General features: G+C 43.9%; 3 protein-coding genes across 4 annotated transcripts; 1 reads left to right on the top strand and 2 right to left on the bottom strand.

The window, feature by feature from the left end:
• On the bottom strand, positions 1-3,183 carry LOC310871818 (putative E3 ubiquitin-protein ligase HERC4; the record flags this gene model as incomplete). The annotated part of the gene is made up of 1 exon (XM_083783453.1): positions 1-3,183. One exon carries the CDS (start codon positions 3,181-3,183, stop codon positions 1-3), a length of 3,183 nt encoding a protein of 1,060 aa, XP_083639579.1.
• Positions 3,184-7,711: 4,528 nt separating this feature from the next.
• Positions 7,712-21,015, top strand: LOC310871973 (annexin A3-like). 2 transcript variants are annotated; one of them, XM_083783622.1, is made up of 14 exons: positions 7,712-7,771; positions 9,294-9,345; positions 9,602-9,649; positions 10,793-10,880; positions 11,264-11,358; positions 12,541-12,654; positions 13,810-13,900; positions 14,144-14,223; positions 14,548-14,604; positions 15,303-15,396; positions 16,152-16,247; positions 17,349-17,407; positions 19,260-19,382; positions 20,866-21,015. In XM_083783622.1, exons 2-14 carry the CDS (start codon positions 9,331-9,333, stop codon positions 20,926-20,928), a joined length of 1,023 nt encoding a protein of 340 aa, XP_083639748.1. In that variant the 5' UTR covers positions 7,712-7,771; positions 9,294-9,330; the 3' UTR covers positions 20,929-21,015. The 2 variants fall into 2 exon arrangements, with proteins under 2 accessions (XP_083639748.1, XP_083639749.1); XM_083783623.1 differs by lacking the exon at positions 20,866-21,015 and adding an exon at positions 20,592-20,739.
• Positions 21,016-24,919: 3,904 nt separating this feature from the next.
• LOC310871817 (transcription initiation factor IIB-like) lies at positions 24,920-25,876 on the bottom strand (the record flags this gene model as incomplete). Its single annotated transcript, XM_083783452.1, has 1 exon — positions 24,920-25,876. The coding sequence occupies one exon, from the start codon at positions 25,874-25,876 to the stop codon at positions 24,920-24,922; it is 957 nt and encodes a 318-aa protein (XP_083639578.1).
• Positions 25,877-26,275: the final 399 nt, after the last annotated feature.

The following is a 26,275-nucleotide window of genomic DNA, read 5'->3' as shown; positions in this document are numbered from 1 at the left end:
TCACTCAAGGGTGAAACCCCGATTGTGATCTATAGCCTGAAGAAGCTTGTCACGGAGGTTCTCTCGGCTGGTGTACTTGGGCAGGTCCAGGAGGTTGAAGCAGGTGTGCGCGACAGGCAGGTAATGCTCTCCATTGCCAGTCGGCTGGATCTGCAGCTTCAGGCTTTTCATGCCCAGGATGGGTATGCGATCGCTTCCTGTGAGGAACAGCAGAAACTTTTTCTTATTCTCTAAGGTGAGGTTGTGGAACACTTCCCAAAATAGCTTGATGGTGGGATGGTTGGCCCGGTATTCTCCTTTGTATTCAGTACTCTGCTCTAGCTCTTTCCAGTCATAGTTGGTGTTGCCGATGACCATGGCTTGCAATTCGTTTGGCTGGAACAGTTCCAGAACCTTTCCGCCGCACACTTTGTGGAACCCTGCGGAGAAGTTCTCAAAAAGTGGTGCAACGGGCTTGTTGAAGATGTAGTCCACGTATGCGTCGACAAACTCGTATCTGTTTGTATTATTGACGCATATAGTATTGCCGTTAGGGACGAGCTCCAAGACCTCCGTGGCACCAAAGTTGTCCTCTGTGACTGTGAAGTTCAAGCAGAATGTATCCTCGACGTCGCCCGTGTAGTCCAGTAACTGCTGCAGACTCCTTCCCACATCTGGCATCAACTCCTTCAGGTCATCCAGCGACGGGTTCCTCTTCAGCAGCTTCTTGTAAAGAGCCACAGGGAAGTGAAGGTCTATGATGGTGAGGTTGTAGATGGCCAGGCCGCAAATCACTCCAATGAGGTGGAACAGGTCAATGTCTTCAAAGGTCTTGCGGGAAAACCAGATGAGCCTGGACTCCTCGTAGTAGCGAAACATCCCATATTTGGGATGCAGCAGCTCTTTCATGATCAAGAGGAAGAACTCCTTCCTCACACCGCCAGCGTCGACCGCCTCCTCGCCCACAAAGATCACCTTGAGTGGTTTCTTGTAGTCCACATTCTTGGACCTTCTGAGGACATCCATTGTATCGCCGACAATGTTTCCCCTCCGAACGGTGAGGATGAGACAGGGGTGTACAGACTCCGCCATGTTGAAGTTCAACATGGTGTTGATGTTGTGCCACTGTGCCTGGGCGATTGCCATCTGCATTTGTGTGATGGCATCGGTTTGAAGTAGTGTGGTCTTTGCCTGGGCATCAAATACAAAAGGATACTTGCACAGGGTTACGGCACCATCTTGGCCCATAGAGTCCTTATTATTATGCTGCTGGGTCCACGTGATGTAGTCATTTCTGATGTCTATCAGGCCATCCAACTCGTGGATGTAGAACTTATCATAGTGTATGATGTGCCCTGCTCTCTCACTCACCCTATGCAGGATCTCTAAGAGACGGAGGGACGTATCCAGGAAGCTGAAGCTTCCTGGATACGTCCTAACAGGAAGCTGCTCCGAGTGAGGGCTCCCCGTCCCCGCCTTGTGCATCCTGAGAAGATACACCGCCACCTCTTTGTACAGCTCCACCAGCCTCTGGAACACTGGGGGCTCAAATGTAGACCACCAGTTTTCTAGCACTTTCAGCGGAGCTCCTTTCAAGCTGATGAGTGATTTAGCAAAGGGGATGGCAAGAATGACGTAGGTATCCGGGTCACTTAAGAGCGGACATTCTGGAAGAGTGAGGTAGAGCCTCAGGGCCTCGATGTCTGGAGGAGAGTTGCTTAGTCTGGGAATCAGTTTGCCCAAACTAGACGCAATTGTCTGGGCTATTTTAGGGTGATCGTGCTGAACCACTCTGTGAAACAGGAGGCGCGCCATGTTCATATCCACCCCTGAAGATTTACAGCTGGTGCTGTAATGATCTGGATGACTTGCCGCCAAGAAGGACCCGTTGAGACAACTCGCAGAGGAGAACACCAGGTCAATTTCATTAAATATCTCCAGTGGGAGTCTTCCTCGCGAGTAGCTCAGCCATCTGTGGATGAGATCAGCCGTCAAGGTGTAAATCTGTCTACGAGGGTCCTGCTGTTGTGTCATCGTATTATCCGAAACCAGGTCGTTGTCGGGAGTGTTGTAGTGGGCGAAACTCTGGTCTCCTCCTGCATATATGCGGTTGACACAACAGCGTTGCGTTTTATCTGTGTGTGAGGGTATTGGGACATTAGTAGCAACCCAGGGGCCTTTTACACGGGCAGGGCTTTTTCTATTGTATGTAGACCGTGTTCCAAGCTGGCCGTTGCCACCGAGCCCAAACGCTTCCATCTTTCCAGACGACGGGATGAAGGCCAATGTGTGTTGCCTCCCGCATGCGATCTGTGTGACGACATTACCCATGAGCTCAAACACTTGCCTTGGGTTGATCTCATTGTTAGTAGAATTATGTCCAAGTTGGCCATACCCTCCTGCTCCGAATGTGAACACACCTCCTTCCTTGGTCAGTGCTGCGGTGTGGTCCTCTCCACAGCAGATGTAGACGACCTTCTGTGACCTAAGGGACTTTAGCGGGGTTGGGCAGTTTCGATCGTCGTTGTCATTTACACCCAGCTGTCCAAAGGTGTTCCGTCCCCAACCAAACACTGCGCCTGAGGGTGTGACGGCAAAGCTATGGGCGCCCCCTGCTGATATCTGGGCAAAGGGAATGCCCTGCAAGGACTGAATGAGTTGGGGCGTGGAAATGCTCTGTGCGTCCATCCCCAGTCCCAGTTGGCCATATTGATTTTGACCCCAGGAGAACACCTGTCCTCCACTCGAAAGAGCATGTGAATGCGTGTATCCACACGCTACCTGAGCAACTTGTATATCTGACAAACTTTTTATGTTTCTGGGCACCCGGACACACCTCGCTAAGTTATTGAGACCCAACTGCCCGTCGGAGCCGAGACCCCACGAGAACATGTTCCCCTTGTCGTTCAGGGCGAGCGTATGGGCCTCTCCACATGACACCGCCACTATGTTCTGTGCGTCCAGTGACACCACCTGTTCCGGTTTCTTCTGGGACCTCTCGTGTCCCAGCTGGCCGTGGTCATTACAGCCACATGTATACACTGTGCCGTCTTTGAGCAAGAACGTTGTGTGCCACCGGCCACACCCCACGTCACGCACCTGTTTACCATTAAAGAAGTCACACGTGCGTGGCTCAACCACTACCTCGTCATCAATCCCACCCAACCCTAGCTGTCCTAAGGAAGCATTGCCCCAACACAGCATTCTGGGTAGTATTGCCTTACTGGTGCAAACGCTGCCTTGAGATGAATCAACGTAAACACATTTTTGTTTGGCACAACGCCAACCTTGGTGAATAAAATGTCGTGCATCAACACATTTATACGTTCAGATAATGTGATGCATAACTAGTGATCTTTTAAGGGAATCTGCCTGGAATCTCACGTCATCAATTATGTCATCAGTCCGATGTCATGCCGTGAAGATGGCGCTTGGTCTCATAGCATCTCTATTGATGACATGATAAGTGGGAAAGCTAACGGGACCCAATATGTGTGCCCCAATATACAGAGCAATACAGTAATCCAACAGACACTTCAAAACAATGATTCCTACTGCTGGTAATGCAACATGACTGGTCGTCAACCTGTCTTGGCTGTGAACCGCTGAAATAATCATATTTGAAATGGGGACCCAGACCCTGATAAGCACTTGGAATTGCAGGAGTTGAAGAATTACATTTAGTTTGACTCTGTTCCACAAATGTTGTGAAAATAGCAGATCTCAGATCACAGCTAGAAGGCCCTGGGTTCGATTCCCGCTCTGGACACTGTGGGTGCTGGCGGCGTGTTTCCTCCTCCGGTCATCAGTGCCGATACCCGAGGCGGGGTTGGCGAAAGGGCCTTTCTGTGTGGAGTTTGCATGTTCTCCCCGTGTCCCCTAGGGTAGGTACCCTCACAAAAAAAACATGCAGTAATCCTAGTCTCTAAACTGCCTTTCCCTGGCCAGCCGGGGTGCCTGATGAAGGGGAAAGGAACTGGTTGGAATAACATGTTCCTTCCACGCGCTACGTCCAACCAGGGAAACTCCCCCCCTGTCAGGTGTAAAGGAGAAACTTGGACACTCGGGAGGAAGCATGAGTTCAAGTCCGTTGCTCTCCCCATGTCCCCCATATATGGGGACTAGGTTAGCGGAGGGTGTGTAGAGCCCAGGATCACATTAGATAGTTGACACAGGGGTGAAAAATGGGTTACAAAATTGTGGGATAAAATGTATAAACAGAAAATAGCAGATCTACAAGCTCACAATGCCCCTTTCTTATAGTATTTGACAATTTGGCCAATGTTAGTTTGACCAGTTTCTATAGCATAGTTTGTTCATTTGTTTTGATGCAGTAATGCCTTTTTCCTTTCTTAGGTGTTAAAAGTCCATACATTGTCACTTCACGGTCATCTGGGGACCCCCTAAAAATCACGTGGGGACCCCCTGACCTACAGGTTGAGAACCATCTAAGATGCTTTACATCCTACTGTACACCTGATATAATGTGTCTGTGCTCTCTCAGTCTAGGTCGTCCTCAGACGAGCCCTCCATCGTTCCTTCCAGTCATCCCGGTTCTCCATACATCCGGCCAGCTCATTGGTGCTTTGCACTCCTGCGTCTTTCTTGAGTACATCCACATATGTTAAGGTGGGGCGTTCTCAGGACCATTGGCAGTGTCCTGCTATAGACCGATTCAGTAGCGGTTTCATGGTCGCAGCCTACGTATTTCCTGTAGGCGGACTCGGCGTAGCTGCGGGGTTTAAACCCTCACCAGGCGCATCTCTTCCACTACAGTGAACGGCAGAGTGACTGATGTTAGTTTGCCTCAAACTTTACTCTTTTACCTGCTTTTTTACTAACACTAACATTACAGTCAATTTCAATTCAATTCAGGCAGTGTTGCTGCAGCACAACTACATTGTGTAACGGAGGGAAGAAGTTAATAATATAAATAACATCAGATGGTACATTTCTCATGTGAAATTGCTGTAAAGGCCCCCAAAATGTCCCCCAAGGGCCCCCAAAATGTTGGTGCGCGTACGGTGTGGCCTGCCAGGGCGTATAACTCCTGGCCTGATTTGGAGTTCCACTCCGGGCCTGACTGCACGTGTAATATAATAACCACCAACCTTCCGAATAATTAACCCTCCTGTCTTGTATAGCTCCCTCCAGCCTTTGTGTTAACGTGCATGCATTTAGGTGATGCTAAAGTACTTTCTAGTTCTGGGCGGGAACCCCTTTTGGTGTTTTGTGCATTATGTTATACTTTAGCTATTGAAAAATAGCAGATCTACAAGCTCATAGCTACGAGCTTGTAGATCTGCTATTTTTGAAAAATTGTGAAAATGTGGCGGAAATCTTTGAATATATAAGTCAAATCTTTGCTTCTGGGTGGGTCCCTGGAACAACATATGTTCAGATGGGGGTCGGCGGCCAAATACAGATATTTCTTGGGGTCCTTGACATGAAAATGTTTGAGAACCACTGACAACATAGAAACATAGGTGTTTCAGAAAACTGTCGGAAAGACATTTCGTAGAATCGTCCTCAGGTCTAAATGGGTTAACTAGTGCATGTACTTTTCAAATGCATTGTTCACAATCCTATTTTTTTTGTGTGCTGTGCTGTCAGTGATTATTCTGCCAAAGTCAAACATTTACTTACAGGAGAGTACATATAGAATATACAAAAGACATTGCCTATAGCTCATTTTCAATGAGACCTGCGGTTTGTTTTTCTGTACACGTGAGGGGCAACAACGCAAGCGTATTTACATGGCCGCGTTCCCGTGAAATTGTCTCGTTTTGTCCACACACTCGAGACTCACCAGACCTGGATTCTGTTTAGCTTGTTTTTTTTTACGCTTGCGTTATCGCGCCCCTTTTGAGCAGACCTAGAGCAGTCGACCTGTCGTTGATCCAGGCGACAACAACGTCTGCGTTCATCGCTGCCCATTTGAAAGGCCCTTTAGAGACATTGTTTTGGAGTGTGTTTGTTAGTATAGTTAATTTAGGGGCAAAGGATGAGTGAGATGGACTTTGTAGGTGAATGTTTACAGTAGATGAATGGTCTTGCCAAATTGCCAACCCACCAATCTCATGCAGTGAAGAGATTAGGTAAGGTCAAATGGCCAATGGCTTTCTTTAACAAAACAATAGGATAACTAACAAGGTTCATCTTATGTGTTAGTGTTGTAGTACTCGAGTCCAGACTCTCAAGTCCACATTTCCATTTACTCTGTCTCGTCTCGGTCTCGCCGTTAATTACTTGCGCAAGCAGAGCGCGCATACTGTAATCGGCTGCATTTCACCCTAGCTGGCTCACGTTGTACATGATTTCCAGAGGCAATGCTGGGAATTTTACACATTTTTAAGAATTTTGTAACCTGTTTACCAGGTTCCATAAGCGGAGCCTAACCCGTTAATTATTTGTGTGTGTAGTCCATTCCTTTGGTGCACATTGCTCCTAACAGTTAGGCTAAAATGCAGAGGACACTGGACACACTTCACCAGTTTGCAAGCTGTTCCTACTATACGTAGCTGCGTGACACACACCGTGCACAACAAAAATAGCAAATGTATAAGCATGCAATATGCAATGCAATGGGCAGAGACTAGTTGTGAGCACAGGGGCTCACACACTACACACTAGTGTTCATTTTTACAGCAAAGTTTTAGCTTTAGTGGTAGTTTTGAATACAATTCTGTTAGGTTTTAGTCATACTTTAAGTCATCTGAAATCTTTTACTTTTAGTCTAGTTTTAGTTGACTAAATCTAAGATTTTTGTTGACTCAATCTACTGTTGATTTAGTCCATTAAAATATTTTTGACAGGTCCGTCATGGCATTGAAATGTCTGATTGTGATATAGCTGTGTGCTGAAAATAGCAGATCTACAAGCTCACAACGTGTCATTGCAGCACGACACATGAATTTATAGATCTGCTATTTTCGAACACACACACACACACACACACACACACACACACACACACACACACACACACACACACACACACACACACACACACACACACACACACACACACACACACACACACACACACACACGCTCAACATTAGAGAAGGTTGAGAAGTGTCATATTTCAGAGCTGGGGGAGGTGAGGGCAACGCAGACCACATCCTTATCATTTCCATTAGTATTGTATATGAGATACAATTCAGCAGTCAGTAGAAATCCTCAGTATTAATCCCCATGTGAGTTCATTTGGTACACTTCCAGAGTTATACATGATGGATAAATTATCACATTAATACAACAACTTACAATACATTGTACCAGCTGTACCAGCTTTGCGGTACAAGATGACGAATCATAGTCATAATCCAAATTCCCAAACTTACTATGTCCCAAACCTGGAATAAATAATGACCATGCAGACAAACAGTTTTAAGAGCCAAGCGAAAAATAGTAAATACCATAACATTCAAGATTTTATTTATTTAATCCCATACAGGTGTACCTGCCCTAGAGCTACATGAGACTAAATTTATTTTGGTTTGTCTTAGCATTGTAGCAAAAACAAAAGTTATCAAGTAAAAAGATTTAAAAAAAAAAACCCACACAAATAAAATGTGTAACTTGTACTGCGCATATGTCTGTCTGCCTGTGTGTGTGTGTGTGTGTGTGTGTGTGTGTGTACACAAGGCTGGCACACCCAGCCAGGTCTAGGTGGGTGTGGCCAGGTACAGGTAGTAACCGCAGGTTTCTGTTCAGGCTTCAACGGTGACATCATCGGAGTAGGCTGAGCTGCTGGAAGTGTGTGTTTCAGATCTGTTCAAACAAACAGGTAAGATTTCCTTAATATCAATACATTATTTCTGCCTTCAGTCAACCTTTATCAGGTTAGTGTCATGTTGTGTTCATACAACATAAGGGAGGACAAGTTACTTGTAAAAAAGAATGCAGCAAATGGCTAGAGTTAAACAGGAAGCATATACTATTCTATTATCTTATCAGTGTTCAGGGCTTCAGGAGTGACAGGACAGTGAATCTAAGCTATGTAACCAGGAAGGGAAACATCACAGGCTCACATGTCTCATAGCTGCTCTGCATTGCACATATTATATATTTGTACCAGCATTCTGCTGATACCAACATCACATGACTTTGGCAGTGGCACATTTATAGCAAACAGTTCTTGAATTAGAATAAATACAATAAAATAATGTTTCTAAAATAAATCTGTGTCAGCATTTTTGAAGATACAAGTGAAGATAAAAATCTTTTCATTTACTGGAACAAATCTAATTCATAAAGATGGTCATTGTGGGATGGAGGGTGGCTGATTTAGTCAGTCACACTTGACCTGAGTCAAAGTAATTGGACGGTGATTCTCTATCAAGCTTAATTTGAGGAAACCATTTAAAGTAATAGGGCGACCGGATAGAACAGGTCGGTGTCCTGTTCTAGTCGTTTCCTCAAGCTATAGGTCAGTGGTTCCCAAAGTGGGGTTCTGGGGACCCCCAGGGGTCCTTGAGGGAGTTCCAGGGGGTCCCCAGCTAAATTATAGTTTGGAAATTTACCTTTATTTTACAATATAAATTGGGGGTCCCAGAGATAGGAATGTCATTAAATGGGGGGTCCGTATACTAATGCATGTCAAACTGGGGGTCCTTGAAATGAAACGGGTTGAGAATCACTGCTAGAGCCCTAAAAATCTTCTCTTATGGGGGTCTCTGGCATATCTTTTCAAATGGGGTTCCGCAGGATAATCGGTGTCAATTTGGGGGTCCTTGACATGAAATAGTTTGCTGTAGCTCACACAGAATATAGGCCTACAGTTGTAACATCGAAGCCTTGGCTGTATACGTCTGTCCTACAATTAAGCCGGTTACACTGGACAAACTGCTTGCCATTGCCTTAATAAATAGCCACAAGGAAATAAACAAGATAAAATCATGCTATGACACAGCTAGGCTCTGTTAATGTTTGTGGAGATGACTGGTTTACCGGTCTACACCTATACGAGTCCAATTACTGTAGTTTGACTGACACAGGCCAGGTACCCGCAATCACCTTGTCAGATTAATTTCTCCTCATCGTTTACCTCCGCTCTCTGTGGAAAGGTTCAATTCATACTATAGGCCTACAATGTCACAATCTGATTCACAAAATGTGTATCCCCTCTTCTGCATTTTGATTTAGTTGTGTTATTAATTTTATTTGTTTGAAATGTTAAGCCAAAACATGTTTTGTTGCCATGCCTTTCATTTTATCCTAGTAAAATTATACGTTTGAATTGCTTCACCATCTTGTTTGCTTCAAAAATAAATGTTCAACCAATTTTCACCTTTTCACTTTATCTACAGTCTTATCCCAAGTCACAAGTATTGCTGTTTGCAAAGAATGGCAACTCTATGGGTGAGATACTGTCTGTTGTTTTGAAATAATTAAATCTCTGGGCTATTTATATTGTACATACACCGTTGCTGTTTTTCTTTATGGCATTAGAAATGCTGAGATGTGTCATGTGGTGATTGAATTCTGCATCTTTTGTTACTATACTATTCCTTCTACTGCATGGCCTTAAATTAATATCTGTGTCACTGTCTGAAATGTTATGTTCATCTTTTCTATTGTGGCTCAAATGGTTTTCTATTCTTTCCTATTCTAATAGGATGACTTGGACAGTCTTGTGAATTCTCCGGACTCCTTCACAGCATCGGTAGGTCCACCCATATGGTTCCATTTATACCTTCACAGCATCGGTAGGTCCACCCATATGGTTCCATTTATACCTTCACAGCATCGGTAGGGCCACCCATATGGTTCCATTTATACCACAGCATTGGTATAGGTCTACCCATATGGTTCCATTTATACCTTCACAGCATCGGTAGGGCCACCCATATGGTTCCATTTATACCACAGCATTGGTATAGGTCTACCCATATGGTTCCATTTATACCACAGCATAGGTAGGTCCACCCATATGGTTCCATTTATACCACAGCATCGGTATAGGTCCACCCATATAGTTCCATTTATACCAAAAAACAAACCAGGTGGAGGGGGAGCCAAGCCCTATTATATGGCATACTGTTGTACAATAATATACTGAAGCATGTGTTTGTTGTTGTTTTAATGAGAACGAAGGAGTAGAATTAAGCACGTTTTTGTTTACTTTGAGTTCTGCAAAGTAAGTACTTTGCATTTTTTCTATCGTCGGTACACTGACGCCCCATGAAGCCTTGAATTCATGTTTTTTACCAGCGAGGGATCGAGGCCATATTCTTTTCTTTTTTTTTCTATGTTACAGCTGGTGACCTCTAATCCAGCTTCAACTTATTGTTTTGACAGATATTCCATAGACGTGGAGCATGTTCCCTGAAGGCGGTATCTCCTAACCTGACGCTGCCAGATCCAAGAAGCTTGCTACACAAATTTGTTTCACAGCTTATTGGGATCTGGGATCGCGGAAGCAAATTCGATGACGGTGCTGTTCCTTTTTTTCAAGATACTTGGTCTATCACCGTGTGGGCGTGCAAACACAACCAATCATATTGACGTGTCTATATAGCTTCACGTCCGGTTTCGCACATATCCCGCCCTTAGCTCACGCTGATTGGTCCGGTACGGAACGGATTTTTGTCAGCTCAACTGCCTGAGAGATCTCAGATGATTGCTGTGTTGGGGAACATGGTTACCCAATACCACCCTCATCTGGCAGCGTCAGGTTAGGTATCTCCCAGTTTAGAAGAGGTTTTTGGTACCTTCAACAGAAGCCTATCTTGAGATCTGGTACATTGTGATTAGTCCCGTTTGTTGTAGGATATTAACCCATTTGCTTTTGTTTTTCCCTGTGCAGAGCGGAGAGAGAGGCACCGTTAAATCCAAAGCATCCTTCAATGCAGGGGATGATGTTGTGGCTCTAAGAAAGGCTATTGAAGGACTTGGTACAGTGCATGAGTTTTATACGCTACTACAGTATGATAATCAGTACAATGCATACCTTAACCAGTGCTGCTGAGCAATTAGAACTAATCTTTGGGGCAGTTTGTTGAATTTCATGAAGATCCAGCCTTTTGTTATTGAGTTGTTGCTGTTAAAACTTATTTGAATGACCAAAACATGTTAATACAATGGCTATAAAATCTGCATGGGTTGGAGGTGGTCTCTCTACCTTCGAGACAATCGAGGCCTATTCATACATACTCCAGTTTTAGTTGATAAGTGCCACATTTCATTAAAAACTACAGACTCTGAGTTCACTCTGTATTTATGCTGAATAATTTATTTTTGCTGTGCTTCGGGAAAACCCCTTTTCTGTTATTTGCAGGAACCAAGGAGAAGACCTTGATTGATATTTTGACGCGCAGGACCAGTGCTCAGAGACAACTGATCTGCGAAGGATACCTGAAGGCCACGGGCAGAGTAAGCAGTCTTCAGTCTATTGCAGTGGTTCCCAAAGTGGGGTCCAGAGACCCCTAGGGGTCCTTGAGGGAGTTCCAGGAGGTCCCCAGCTAAATGATAGTTAGGAACCAAATGGACCCTATATGAGTCTGCAACTCTGAGTGTACAAATGGAACTAAACGGACCCGTTAGAGTTGAATTAACATACATTTTACAATATAAATTGGGGTCCCAGAGATAGAAATGCCATTAAATAGGGGACCGTAGCCTAATTAAGGTCAAACTTTTTACTAGAGCCGTAAAACATATATCTTATGGGGGGTCTCTGCCTGGCATATGATTTCAAATGGGGGTCCGTGGGCTAATTATTGTCAATTTGGGGGTCCTTGACGTGAAAAGGTTTGGGAACCACTGGTCTATTCCATCCTGCACTAAAGCCAAATTCCAATACGCAGCCGCTCGCTCACTCACATTCGGTCACTCCAGCATGGGGATGTTATCGCTCACTCACCCTCGGTCACTCCAGAATGGGGATGTTATCGCTCACTCACACTCAGTCACTCCAGCATGGGGATGTTATCGCTCACTCACCCTCGGTCACTCCAGCATGGGGATGTTATCGCTCACTCACACTCAGTCACTCCAGCATGGGGGTGTTATGGTGAAATTGGTGACCTGACTATCTCTTGTGGACTTAACACAACTTACATGGAAGTCTTTAAATATGTGGCCTAAATACCGCAAAATTTAACTCTGCTAATAACAAACGGCAACGATTTACATTCGGACACGGACATTATGTGATGTCTACACGATTGTCACAAGAGAAGCCATACAGTACCTATACCTACCCTGCCTCAAATGTATGTACAACATGATTGCCAGTGTATCACCCACACTTTTCCAAAAGACAATTTAAATAACACAAACCTATGTAGGAGTGGACATATAGAAGTTTATGTATGTATACTGTTCATCACTTGCTGCCCATAATTGCAAATTAGGTGTAACTTAACGCATGTGTCTCTGTGTTTCCCCTCCCCAGACATTAGTGGAGGACCTGGAAGGGTAGTTTTGTGTAACTTAACGCGTGTGTCTCTGTGCCCCCCCCCCCTACCCTCCCCAGACATTAGTGGAGGACCTGGAAGAAGGTTAGTTTTGTGTAACTTAACGTGTGTGTGTCTCTGTGCCCCCCATCCCCAGACATTAGTGGAGGACCTGGAAGGGGACACTCACGGTGACTTTGAGGACCTGCTGGTGGCGCTGGTCACCCCTCCGGCCACATACGACAGCCATGAAGTCACCCGAGCAATGAAGGTCAGCCTCCTCATGATGTTTTATATTTGAGTGGGATACGTTTTCCATCCATCACAATATAATACATGAATTCCATTGTTACAGCAGATTTTCATATATTGGATAATTTTGTTGTTTTGATAATTTGTTAAACCTGTCCTCATCTTAGAACTTTCCCTTATACTACTTTGTTCAACAAATAGTGAAAATGTTTGATCTACAAGCTTACGATGCATTGCATCGCATAACACATGAGCTTACTAGATCTGATTTCTTCACACATGTAGGCTATTTAATTTAACTAGTCCTTACCCGTTCTGAATGAATGAACAGCAAATGATGTTCAGTGTGGTGTGGAAACAGCGCGTGTGTTGACGTTAACATTCCCCAGCAGAGTTGTTTTCCCCGTGTGGGTCTGTTACACGGAAAAGTGTGTCCCGGTATTAATCTGTGTCCGTGTGACCCGGAAGCCGTCCCAACATGCATTTCACTGGTGGTGACCCGGAATAGGACAGACACACACACAGCGATCTGTGAATTTAGTAATGATGATGAATCTTGATACATTTAACATTACAATTGTAACGTTTGACTGAACAGAAGCATGGATAAAATTGATCCCATAGAGAGTATGCACATGCATGATTTTCCCATCAGGACACGCCCCCCCCTCATCTAGACTGAGTGTCAAAACATTGAGCAGCATGGAGTGTTGGAGTTTGGAAGCGCTTGTTGGAAATCACTCAACCGTCCTGCGTACCACCTGTTTCTAAATGTCACATAATGCAGGAGGCAGCAAAATGTTGTGTTATTGAAAACAAGCACTTCCAAACAAAATAATCAAATGCAGGGCATTTCTTGACAGAAAGTAGCTCATAACGTTTCTATGGTGGATTTTCATTAAACAAAAACTTTGCAGATAGAAAGAGGATAATTAAAGCTTTTCGTACAGCTGCAATGTTGGTGAGTTTAACATTGTTTAATGCAATCAGACAGGACTTTTCTGTTTGGATGAATGGGTTGTCAAGGCCAGAAAGTTGTTTTTTGCCACTCAGTGGGCGTTCCCGCATAACTTCCAGGTACGATGATGTCACACGCATACCCTCTATTGGCAATAAAAATGAAAGACCCCCCCTGCATCAGTAAATAATCTAAATATGTAGTGTGTGTTTGCAGGGAGCTGGGACGAAAGACAGCATCTTGATTGAAATGTTTGCTTCAAGATCCAACAAGCAGATTGCAGCTCTCTCCAATGAGTATTTGGAAGGTAAAGATCATTGACATTAGTCTTAATTAAACTATGTATATTTCATAAATTTCCATTGCACAGTGCCGACACTTGCCGACCAGGACATTTCTTGTCGGCAAGCAACGCTGTCTTGCGACTGAGTTGCCGCCTGTTATTTCTCAAAACGGGCAATGAAGATGCACACCAATTAACAGTTTTGCTCACATACTCTGATTGTGTCAGATGTAATTGTTTGTATAAATACCCCTCCCACCCCAACAGAAAACGAGACTAAGTTGATCCATGACCTGAGAAAGGAGGTGTCAGGACAATATGCAGAAGCCCTTCTCCTTTTAGCTGAGGTATGGAGGATAAGAAACTCAACATCCAAAGAACAATAGCATGCAATATAAAGTATTTGTGCTGTAGATGCAGTGCGAGATCATGCTATAATATTCCAAGTTAATTTGTGTTCACTTATAGTTAACACGTAGTTAGTGGAAAGGTAATTGAATGATGCGTACGACAGTAAAACATATGATTAATTCAATCTACTCTAATAGATTTAGGGTTAGATTTTTTGTTTCAATGTGGGGATTTTGAAGAGGCTACACAGAGTGCGATAAGTAATGGTTGGTGGAAGTTCGATAACTAATGGTTGGTGTCTGTTGTTGTATCTCCTGCAGGGTAAGAGGGACGAGGGCACCCCAGTGGATAAGGAGAAGGCTCAAGAAGATGCCAAGGTATTCTGATGTCCATCGTTCCTCTAGGCCGCCCGTCAAACATGGTCTTAATCCTGGTGGCCATATTTTTGGGCATGTTATAAATGATCAAAAATGACCTTTTTTATGGCTAACATACAAGCTCTGAAGATGTCGCACCATGACATGTTGAGAGCTTGTAGATCGGCTATTTTCGTCCTACACAAAGATTCAATTCCCATTGACAATGAAGGGAGAATTTACGTCATATAGTATGTGTCGCAATGATGTTACAATACCAGAAATACAGATTAAAAACCTACATAAACCAAGATACAACCAATCACTGACATTGTTTGACCATGGAGGGCACTGTTTATCATCATTCCAATTCCAATCAAAGGATTTTATCTCATTCTGGGCGGGACCCCCTTTTGGTGTTTTAAGCATTATGTTATACTTTAGCTATTGAAAAATAGCAGATCTACAAGCTCATAGTGCGGCACTGAGTGCCGCGCTATGAGCTTGTAGGTATGCTGGGGTCTCCTGGAACAACATATTTTCAGATGGGGGTCGGCGGCTGATTACATATTATTCTAGGGGTCTTTGACATTAAATAGTATGAGAACCACTGACATGGAAACATAGGGTTTTCAGGATTTAGAAGACATTTTGTAGAATCGAGCTCAGGTCTAAATGGATGCTTTAATGCCATATTTCATGTTCCTTTCCCCTCGTAGACTCTGTACAACGCCGGCGAGAAGAAGTGGGGCACGGACGAGTCCAAGTTCATTGACATCCTGTGCCACAGAAGCATACCTCAGCTGAGACAAAGTACGGCAGTGTTGTTTTTGGCAGCAAATTTTCATTTTAGTTTTAGTCACATTTTAGTCACCTGGAATGTTTTGGTGTTAGTCAAGTTTTAGTTGACTAAATATCAAGATTTTGCCGTAATAATGACAGATTTTACACTTGCTGAAAATAGCCAAACAAGCCCACAACGTGTTGCAGCACGTCACATTGTGAGCTTGTAGATCTGCTATTTTCAGCATGCAACCAAGTGTAAAATTACTTGTACTGGATCTCTTGTCCACTAGTCCCTTCCTAACATTTTAGTCTAGTTTTTATTTGTCGACAATCGTCAGTATATTTAGTCTTAGTTATAGTCATCATACCTTAGTTTTCATTTAGTTTTTGTCAGTGAAAAAAGGTAGTCGACAAACAAACCTTTTTCGTCTTAGTTTTAGTCGACGAAATCAACACTGAAGTACAGCAGACTATAATTTCAGTCTGTATGTTTTCAGTAATATTCTATCTATGGGACCCCCAATTTATATTGTAAAATCAATGTTAATTTAATTCAAATGGAGTGTACAAATGGTGACGGGTCCGTTTGGTTCCATTTGTACACTCTCAGAGTTACAGACCCATAAGGGTCCATTTGGTTCCAAACTTATCATTTAGCTGGGGACCCCCTGGAACTCCCCCAAGGACCCCTGGGGGTCCCCGTACCCCACTTTGGGAACCACTGCATATTGGACAAAATTCCATTGTATTCATTAAAAGTAACACTTTGATTCCATGTCTAGCTCTTGTAGAGTACAAGAGCATCAGTGGAAAGACCCTGCAGGAAAGCATCGAAGGGGAAATGTCTGGAGAACTGGAAGAGCTGCTTGTGGCTATTGGTAGGCCTACTACTACTGTATGCAATGTACTGTAATGATAATGATAATGCATTTTAGTTATATAGCACCTTTAAACCCATTCTGACCTGAGATCAGATTCTATAAATGTCTTCTACATCCTGACAGTTTTCTGAAAAAGCTATGTTTCTAATTCTATGTCAGTCGTTTTTCAAAAATAGCAGACCTACAAGCTCGTAGCGCGCCACTCGGTGGCGCGCTATATGAGCTTGTAGGCCTTGATGACATGTTGATTTTTCAAACATAGTTGTTATATGAGGCGATCTAAAATCGCCTCAATGGGGATTTCAATGCAACTAAACAAATACATGAACCTGGGGACTGACGCCCTCTACTGAAAGTGACGTCAGACTTCGGTGCTCTATAGGTAGGGGCCAGTCAGGACTGGCATCTGGAGCCCACAGGCAACCAGTGTAGATCAGCTAGTAGCAAGTATATAAACGGTGCGGCAGCACCCCTTAGTGGTGTATTAATGAATTGCAGGGGGAGCACAGTTGCCTTCAATTGAGCCTTCAATATTTAAAGACTTCATTTCAAAATATTTTATATTTTATGAGAGGCGCTGGCCCCTCCTATGCCCAGCTTTGTGAGAGTTGTTGTGAACACAAACATTTTCTAATGATTGGCTGATCACCCCACAGCGATGATTTGATTGGCTGAGCAAAGTGCATATTGAGGATAAAAGTGAGGACGTGAAAAGTGATTGGCCGTAATGACATTTGTGATGATTTGATTGGCTGAGCACGGAATGTGGCTCAAGAGGTAGAGCAGGTCGTCCAATGATCCATGGGTCGGCGGTTAGAATCCCGGCTCCTCCTGTCTACATGTCGAAGTGTCCTTTGGCAAGACACTGAACCCCAAATTGCTCCCGATGTGCTGGTCGGTACCTTGCATGGCTTCCGCCGCAATCGGTGTATGAATGTGTGTGTGTGAATGGGTGAATGTAATGCACAATTCACCCAATCTATGTAAAGCGCCTTGGATAAAGGCGCTATATAAATGCACCATTTACCATTTATGATGACCTCATGCGTGTTCTTAAACATTATGAATCTAACTGGTGTGACGTCTCTCCTCCTCCAGTGAAATGTGTGAAGAATGTCCCAGCCTACCTAGCTGAATGTCTGCACAAGAGCCTGAAGGTGAACTGCTCTTAGCTCACACACTCGAATGATATCCCAGTGTAAAACACACAAACATGTCCATGCATTTAACTCTGAGAGTGTAACGATGGACATGCATTCACCAGGGAAAACATTGTCACTCACAGTGTACACAAACATTGTGTCTAGATGTGGACCATGTCAACTAAATTATATATTTTACTACTTTATATTTAATTATATAAAGTAGTAGTGCATAACTGGGAACTCTAAGCCTAAACCTGCGGCTGCAATATTTACACATATGCCTGCCTTGACATGCACAACGTGTCAGTAGTTTGCAGAAATGTACACGCGGTATGTTTATTCTCTGGCGATTCTGGGATGACATTTGAATATATACTATATTAATATAGTTCCATTTTCTGAATATAGTAGAGCTAGTAATTTATTTATTTTATCCAGTGTAGAGTTAAATGGGTCTTTATTCTAATGGCACAATGGGAGCGTACCTACTACCTATGTTCCCCAGGTTCTATGTTCCCCACCATGCAAAAAAGGTTCTTTGTTCAATCCATTGAACTTTAGGCCTGCCTAGGCTACTTAAACTATCTAGTCTTCTTAGCCAACTAAAAATTAACACTGGCATAAAATAAACAAACATAATTGCTCAGACAGTCAGACTCTTCAACAAAGATGGCAAAAACAAACATTCTTTGTTCTGTACTTATACATACAATTGTATAGTACAAAACACTGAATTCCTTAAACCAGAAACTGCAGAAAATTGCTCTCAATTAGAGCAGAGCCAGGACAAAGGCAGAAACACAATGCCATTTAGATTCAAAATCAGACCATGATCTGATGGTCTGAGGTTGACACTAATGGGCTTGATGCAGGGCTGGACTGGGACAAAAATTCGGCCCGGTTATTTTCGCGTGAATTTGGCCCAGACCGGCCCACCACAACCAGCGCGCAGATAGCAGAAACTCTACCACCCACTCCGTCGAGGCACACACAAACAAACAAGCCCTAATACCACCACTTTTACAGAACAACATAAATGATACAAAACAACAGACAACTACACAACCATTTGTAGAGGGTTTATTTGTCACTCACTGATACAGGTACAGTGAAATTATCATGATGGCACTGGCAGAATGGCAGCACGACCTTTCCTGGTGGCCTGCCTGCCTGCCTGTCAAAAAAAAGAAAAAGAAAAAAAGAAGTTTATTTTATTTTATTTTATTTTTTAATCATGGCGACCACCTACGGTCGCGGCCCACCGGAAATATGCCCGGTACGACCTGTGGCCAGTCCAGCCCTGGCTGGCTGGCTTGATGGGTGGACTTAATCCCCTCAAAGGTAATCACACTTTAATCATTGACCTCCAGACACCTACCTCAGAGGTGACTAGATTAAGCCAGACTAAATCATAAGATTGAGAAACTTTTAGTACTTCTAGTAAGACTAAATCTTAATTGCCCAGACTCTTCTTCAACAAAGATGGCGAAAGCAAACATTCTTTGTTCTGTACTCAACATGTACACAGTATGGTACAAAACACTGAAGTACTTAAACCAGAAAGCTAACCCTAAACCCTAAGGTAAGTGGGGAACATAGAACCTGGGGAACATAGAACTTGGGGAACATAGAACCTGGGGAACATAGAACCTGGGGAACATAGAACTTGGGGAACATAGAACCTGGGGAACATAGAACCTGGGGAACATAGGGATGATGACTCCGGCACAATCATTATTGGAGAAGTGAGGCCTCCCTAGTTGTCTCTCCAGCTGTTTAGTGAACAGAAACACCTTTTTTCAGGTCGGGGATACCAATTGTATCCGTTCGAATATGCATTGATTGATATCCGTCCTATGGTTAGGGATGTGGGACGGACGAGGCCACTCTGAACAGGATCATGGTGAGTCGGTCCGAGCTGGACCTTCAGGACATCAGAGCGGAGTTTAAGAAGCTCTACGAGTTCTCCCTGCATTCTGCCATTCAGGTGAGGAACCCGTCACCAAGTAGGTTTTTTTTGTTTGTTTTATTTTCCCATTTGTACACTCTCAGAGTTACAGACCCATAAGGTTCCATTTGGTTCCTAACTTATCATTTAGCTGGGGACCCCCTGGAACTCCCTCAAGGACCCCTGGGGGTCCCCCTGTCTATTCTTTACACAATACACAATATTGTCTCTCACTAACATAATTCTAATTAAGGGTATATTTTCTTGGTTAAAACTAAACGTGTTTTTGTGTGTGTGGAAAAAGGTCAAAGCTCTATATTATGATTCTGATTTATATCATTTCAATTACTCTCCCTCTCTCTCCAGCTCTTTAATAAACAGGAAATACATTTATTTTTCATGTGGGTTGCCAACTTCAGCCAATCAGGAGAGAATCAGCTTCAATTCGAGCTTCGAGTTCTCTCACCTGATCAGATCAAATTTAATTGGTATCGCTAATTGGTATCCCTGTTGGGGAGACGGGGAGACCCCCCCCTGTTACTGAACAAACACTCTACATGTACCCTATTGGGCCTGGATATAAGAAGTATTTTAATCAGCGACTATAGACTATTTATTTTCTATTCTTTTTCCACAAATTAGTGGAAAATTGGGGTCGTCTTATAATCAGAGTCGTCTTATATTTGGGACAATACGGGTATTTAGCAATGATTGCTATCATCATTTACAGCTATGTAACACGTCTTATGAGAACCAAAAGAAGAAAGTAAAAACGTCTCTTAAGCCATTTAGGGGCGGGAACGCCTTTTGGTGTTTTAAGCATTATAATGTACTTTAGCTGTTGAAAAATAGCAGATCTACAAGCTCATAGCTACGAGCTTGTAGGTCTGCTATTTTAGAAAATTCGTGAAAATGTGGCCCAAATCTTTGAATATATATTCTTTCAGAGCGAACATTTTTAACTAATATATATTTTTGTGGTTCCTTGACACAACGTTTGAGAACGAATGATGAAAACTGTCAGGATTTAGAAGACATTCGTAGAATCAGTTCTCACGTCTAAATGGGGTAACCTACCTTTTAATGTAATGACATGTCTGGGTGTATGGTGCTAGGATTCCGTGGCTATTTTTGCAACTCGCAGTGATCCAGGTGGGTGGGATCTCTTCACTTCTGGCACAAAAGAAAAAGAAAACGATCCTACCTACCTGGCAAACAGTGTTGTGTTGCTGTGTGTCTGTCTCCCAGTCAGACCTGTCGGGCAGTTATGGGGAATGTGTGACAGCCATCTGTGGAGGAGACGACTAAACTCTGTCCCAAAGCCCAGAAGACTTCCCATACGTCCTACTACATCTACTAATAATTAACTTAACATCCCTTTTCTATTCCTATACCATTTTAAAGTGTGCTTCATCCTCCCCAACTACCAATTCTGTACTTGCATAAAACACCTTTAGAAAGATTGCTTTCAATAGCAGTATGACAACATAATGTGCTGATATGCGTTTGCTTGTCATTTCAGTCCGATACTCATGGAAATTATGAAAAGACACTGCTAAAGATTTGCGGAGGAGATGATGACTGACAGACATATCTTCTAATCTAACACATTGTTATATTAACTGAAGCATTATACTGTATGGAGTTTCTGACTCGTGCCAGCATGTGTCAGCAAGGTCTATTAAAGATGGAGTGCCACTATTTTTGTATTTTTTCAGTTTTTCATGTGTCTATGAGGTGACAGTACTTCAGTAGACACCATGGAGTCGTTTTTATGTGCAATGGTGTATTGACTTTGTATTTAGGGTCTCTTCCTGGAGAATGAACCCTTGACAGTCAAACGTGCCAATGAAAAAAAACCTGATGATCATGTTTTAGGATGGGAAAAAAATCATGGCACTCCATCTTTAAAGGAGCACGCGGTAGTTCGGTACTCATCATGTGAAGCCTTAAATTCATGGATATTTTCTGTGTTGCATTTCTTCATGGTGAATCCAAAAGCAGGGGTGTAGTGTGGGTGTGTGCGTGTCTTATGGGCAATCCCCCCCCCCCCCCCCCAGACACTTCTAAAAGTAGCGTGCTGTATACATGTATTTACTCTATTAAATGATTTGTATCATTTAGTAGTATCTTGTACTCTATTGGTGTGCATGTATTTGTTGTTCACATTGTTGCTTGCCTTTCTGCTTTAATCTAATCTAGTTAAAAATGAAGTCAAATTAAGTAAATTTTATGCCAAGCTTTGTGTGTTTGTGTGAATCATAGTGATGATTTGATTGGCTGAGCAAACAAAGTAAATATTGAGGATAAAATGTGAGGGCAGAAAAGTGAAGACGCAAATTTGCGACTGGCCGAAATGTGGTGATTTCCCCTCACTTCACACTCATTGTAGAAATATATTTCACGTTCCATGCAGAGTCTGCATGCCAAGACCGCTAACGTGCGTTTGGCTGCCACAATCATGTTGACGATTAACATTCAAATAATAATTGTTTCAATTGAACATTTAGGCTTGTTAAACAAAAGGCCAATCACAATATCTAAAATGTCAAATAAAAATAAATAAACATTTAATAGTTTTTCCCTTCAATACATACAAAATAGCAATACAACTAAAATAGCTGAGGTGGTATATCTGCTTTTTCCACTATTCTGAAAATGCAGTCTAGCAGCAACTGATCAAATAATTGTGATTCTCATCCTTTTTTCATTATTTTCTTTAAGTTCTTTTAGGGGCGCTAGCCCCCTCCAATGCACGGCTTCTGAAATTACGTCATAGGCGAAGTCTACGGAATTGTAATGTTTGTCGAGAGCATTTAATTATAATACATTTCCCGTCCCAATTCCCAGCAAACTTATATGGAAATGAATTACGATGTAATTCGTGCCAGCCAAGTCTATGGACTTTACTGTTTTGTTTAGGGTAAATTATTATATATAAACTTTATTACAGGCTCATGGCCCACAGGGTAAAAACATACAATACATACAATACATAGAAAAAGGTAAAAAAAAAAAAAAAAGTTATCCAGCCCCTCAGGGAACAAATCAAAAGAGGCACTCGTGCCAGCGTCCTCTGATGGTGGATGTGAACCTGACAGAGCTACAGAGAGGGTCTGTCATCAGCCGTATTAATCCATTCAAGGAGCGGTCCAGTCTACACATGAATTTGTAGGTAAGGTTCCTCAAGAGGGCCATGAAGGTGGTGAGTCCTAGTGTACAGAATAGTGCACTAGCTCTAGTGCTCCTGGGTTTCTTGAGTAGAATGCGCAGACAGTCATTGTAGGCTACTTGCAGCTTGCGCAAGCTCTCCTTTTTAAAGTTCACCCACAATGGGGCAGTATAGAGGGGGGTGCAGTACGCTCTAAACAGGTTAACCTTAACATCAGTTGTACAGTGGTGAAATTTGCGAACCAGCATGTTTGCTTGCACATAAAGCATTCTCCTCTGTCTATACATGTCTTCATCATCATCTAGTGTATCTGTGATGATGTGACCAAGATATTTAGCACTTTTAGCTACATTTACAGTCTGACCAGACAGGTAAAAATGTGGGAACCTGAGCTCCGAGTCATCCTTCGTTCTACATATCAGGACCATGCTCTTCTTAGCATTATACTTAATATTAAAGTCCAGCCCATAATTAGAGCAGATATTGAGCAGATGTTGGAATCCGCTGCTACTAGGGGATATTAAGCTCAGGTGATGGGCTTAATGACTTTAATGTTTGTTTAGGGTAATGACAATGTAAGATGTCACCTGGCTGATGTAATTACTGCCCTCGTGCACCCCTCACTTCACACGTGTATGGTTTTTGATGCAGCGCTATAGCCCCTCATATGCCCAGCTTTGTGTGTACCCCATGGCGATGATTTGATTGGCTGAGCAAAGTAGGTATTGAGGATAAAAAGTGAGGACGGAAAATTGTGATTGGCCGGAATGAGATGATGTATGATGATAAGAGCGCCCCTCACTTCACACAGGCGTGATTTTTGAGGGGTGCTCCTACATACAGCTTTTAGCCCCACAAAATGTCTGCAAAACAAACAACATTGACAATGAGGGGAAATTGACGTCATCTTGTCCCCCACACGTTTCATATTTGCCATCGACAGTGAAAGGAGAAATTAGGTAAAATGTCCGCCAAATATGACGTAAATTTGTGGCAACAGGCATTCTGATTGGCCAGTATGCGATGATGCATGATGATGTACGATGATAAGAGCACCCCTCACTTCACAACGGGTGTGGTTTAGAAGATGATTAGAACCTCCTTTCAAACGACAACATACAGAAAACAAAAACGGAGCATATGTTTGGTCCTCCTCCCCCTAACCTAACCCATATCCGCACGCGGAAGCAATGGGTGAGTCTCGAGGCCTATTCATAGTCCCGTGTTCGGTGAAGAGGTGACCACCGAAACTGAGTTTTAGTGAGCGGTTACTACCGTGGCGTGACGTCATGTCATTTTCGGTGGTCACCGCTTCACCGAAAACAGGACTATGAATAGGCCTTCAAACGGCCATGCATGTCGGAGCCACGGGTGAGTCTTAACTGGCCACTGAACACACAGAATCAAGAAAGCACCTGCAAGAATAAAGGAAAAAATATCACCCAGTGTGAAGTGATGACCTACAGTATGGGGGTGATGATAATGTATTGACCCACATGACGTCACAGGGGGGCAAAAAAATAAAGAATATAGACACACACACAACCTGCCATGCCGGCAATGGACCACGCTGAACCACCTACGAACTCGGGTCGGCTGCTTTAAGGCATCAATGTGCGGAATACGAGTGTGGTGACCAGTGTGCCGACCATATAATCACCACCTGCCCCTCATACAGACCACCGTCAGAAGCCAGCGTCTTCGACCCGGGACCAGAGATGCTGACGTGCCTCCACGACACAGAGTTGGAAAGAAGAAGACATGCTGGAACTGTTGGCACAAAAAAAAAAAAACAATGGAAGGCCACAGCATCACTGAACAAAGAGGCTTTAGTGAAACCACACAATATCCAGTAAGTTACAAAAGACCCCCATCATATAAAACATCACGCTGTTCCCGGCATATTTTCCCCTCCTATGCCCTGCTTTGTGCCTGTGTACACATTTTATCGATGATTTGATTGGCGGAATGTGATGTATGATGACGTTTGCTGATAAGAGCGCCCCTCACCTCATACAAGTGTGATTCTTTCATACGGCGTTGACTCTGGAGGTCACATCGTAAAAGAAATTACAGTCGTGACAATGCATGGAGGACATATCTCCTTAGTATACTGGCAGTGTTCACAAGGAATGTGCTTCTCATAAATCCAGTGGATTTAGCTACAGACAGACCCTCTTATAGACAGCTAGTCCCCTACACAGCCATGCCGTATCGGTCCAGGGCTTTACGATTATAGCTACGGACACACGCATGCACTGAATAAAGATCTATTTTTATCTAGATGGATTGCCTCATACTGGCCATTTCACAGTTGGGGCAGCTTGTCCACACGCGTGTACACAGTTGGGGCAGCTTGTCCACACGCGTGTTCACAGTCGGGGCAGCTTGTCCACACGCGTGTTCACAGTTGGGGAAGCTTGTCCACATGCGTGTCAGATTTACAGAAGAGGTTTGCGGCATGAGGGTAGATGAGCTGGTAGGACTGTTTGATGGTGACGTCCGCCACGCCGACAACGTCTCCGATCTCGACTTGGGTCTTCTTCTCGGCCGAGGCCTGGGAGGCCATGTAGATGGCGGCCGCGGCGATGGAGATGGGGCTCTTGCCGGCCAACAGGTCCAATTCCACGATCCTCTCGGCGATGTTGGTGGCGTCCATCTTCACCTGCTTCGACAGGCCCAGGTTGGTGCAGAAGCGCGACATGAAGTCCCCCGTGGTGATGAGGTCCACGCTGGTCTTCAGGGCCTTGACGATCAGCTTGAAGCACCGGCCCACCTCCTTCTTGGAGATGCGGGAGACGGCGCAGATCTCTTTGAACGTCCTGGGAACTCTGTCCTGTCTGCAGGCGATGTACAGGCAGGCCGAGGCGATGGCGTCGTTGCTGCGCCCGTTCAGGATCCTCTGCTCGTACACCTGTTTGAACAGAAAATTGGTTTTGTCTACGATGTCCGTCGGCAGGTGGATGCGGTCCGCCATGGTGGCGATCTCTCTGAAGGCGTTGAGCATGGCCCGGTTGGAGCTGCTCAGGTTGCGGCGGTTGTGGTACTTGGAGTTGCCGAACTCGTCGAAGCTGGCCGCGCCCGTTCCCCTGCTGATGGAGGTGGACAGGTCGTCCTCGTTGAGAAGTGGGTTCTGGGAATATCCCACCCTGGACGGGTCTTTGGTGGCTTTCTCGTCGGTGAAGGTCCGCCACTCCGAGCCCACGTCGATGACGCGGTCACACACCACGAGGCCACACTGCGTGCAGATCATGTCCCCCGCCCGGTAGTCCTCCACCAGCTGAGCGTCAGGGTGGTTCTTACACTGAACCTTGGAAAAAGAGCTGGCGCCCTTTTGACGGCAGCCACTTGTCGACGCCATGCTCTTATCTCTTTATATATATATACACACAGTATATACTGTATCTATTTATTAAATATCTATCCCTGGCTATATATTGGTCGTCCTCGGACCATATAAAATACTGCTCAAAGGGACTGGTTGTCCGAGTCTAGGACCCGATGCAGTGGTGTAAACCCTGGTGATTAAGAAGAGTGGATATGATATATCTTATCTATAATGCAGCGATGTCTGTGTTGTAAGGCCAAATACCCTGACTCGTACGGAAGGTGCTGTCGAGAGTTGAACGCAATATAGTCTGGAGAAGCTATATGTCTCAGAGATAAGCAAGAAGTGGAGTGAATACTGCTTGCATCTGAACGCAAGGAGTAATGACCAGCCTTTATATAGTGCTTGGCTGGATGCTTGTGACATCTCTCT

The sequence above is a fragment of the Protomyctophum parallelum genome (genome assembly GCF_964188405.1).
Source record: "Protomyctophum parallelum genome assembly, chromosome: 15".
Taxonomy (NCBI): Eukaryota; Metazoa; Chordata; class Actinopteri; order Myctophiformes; family Myctophidae; genus Protomyctophum; species Protomyctophum parallelum.
This window is presented reverse-complemented; position numbering and strand designations above follow the sequence as displayed.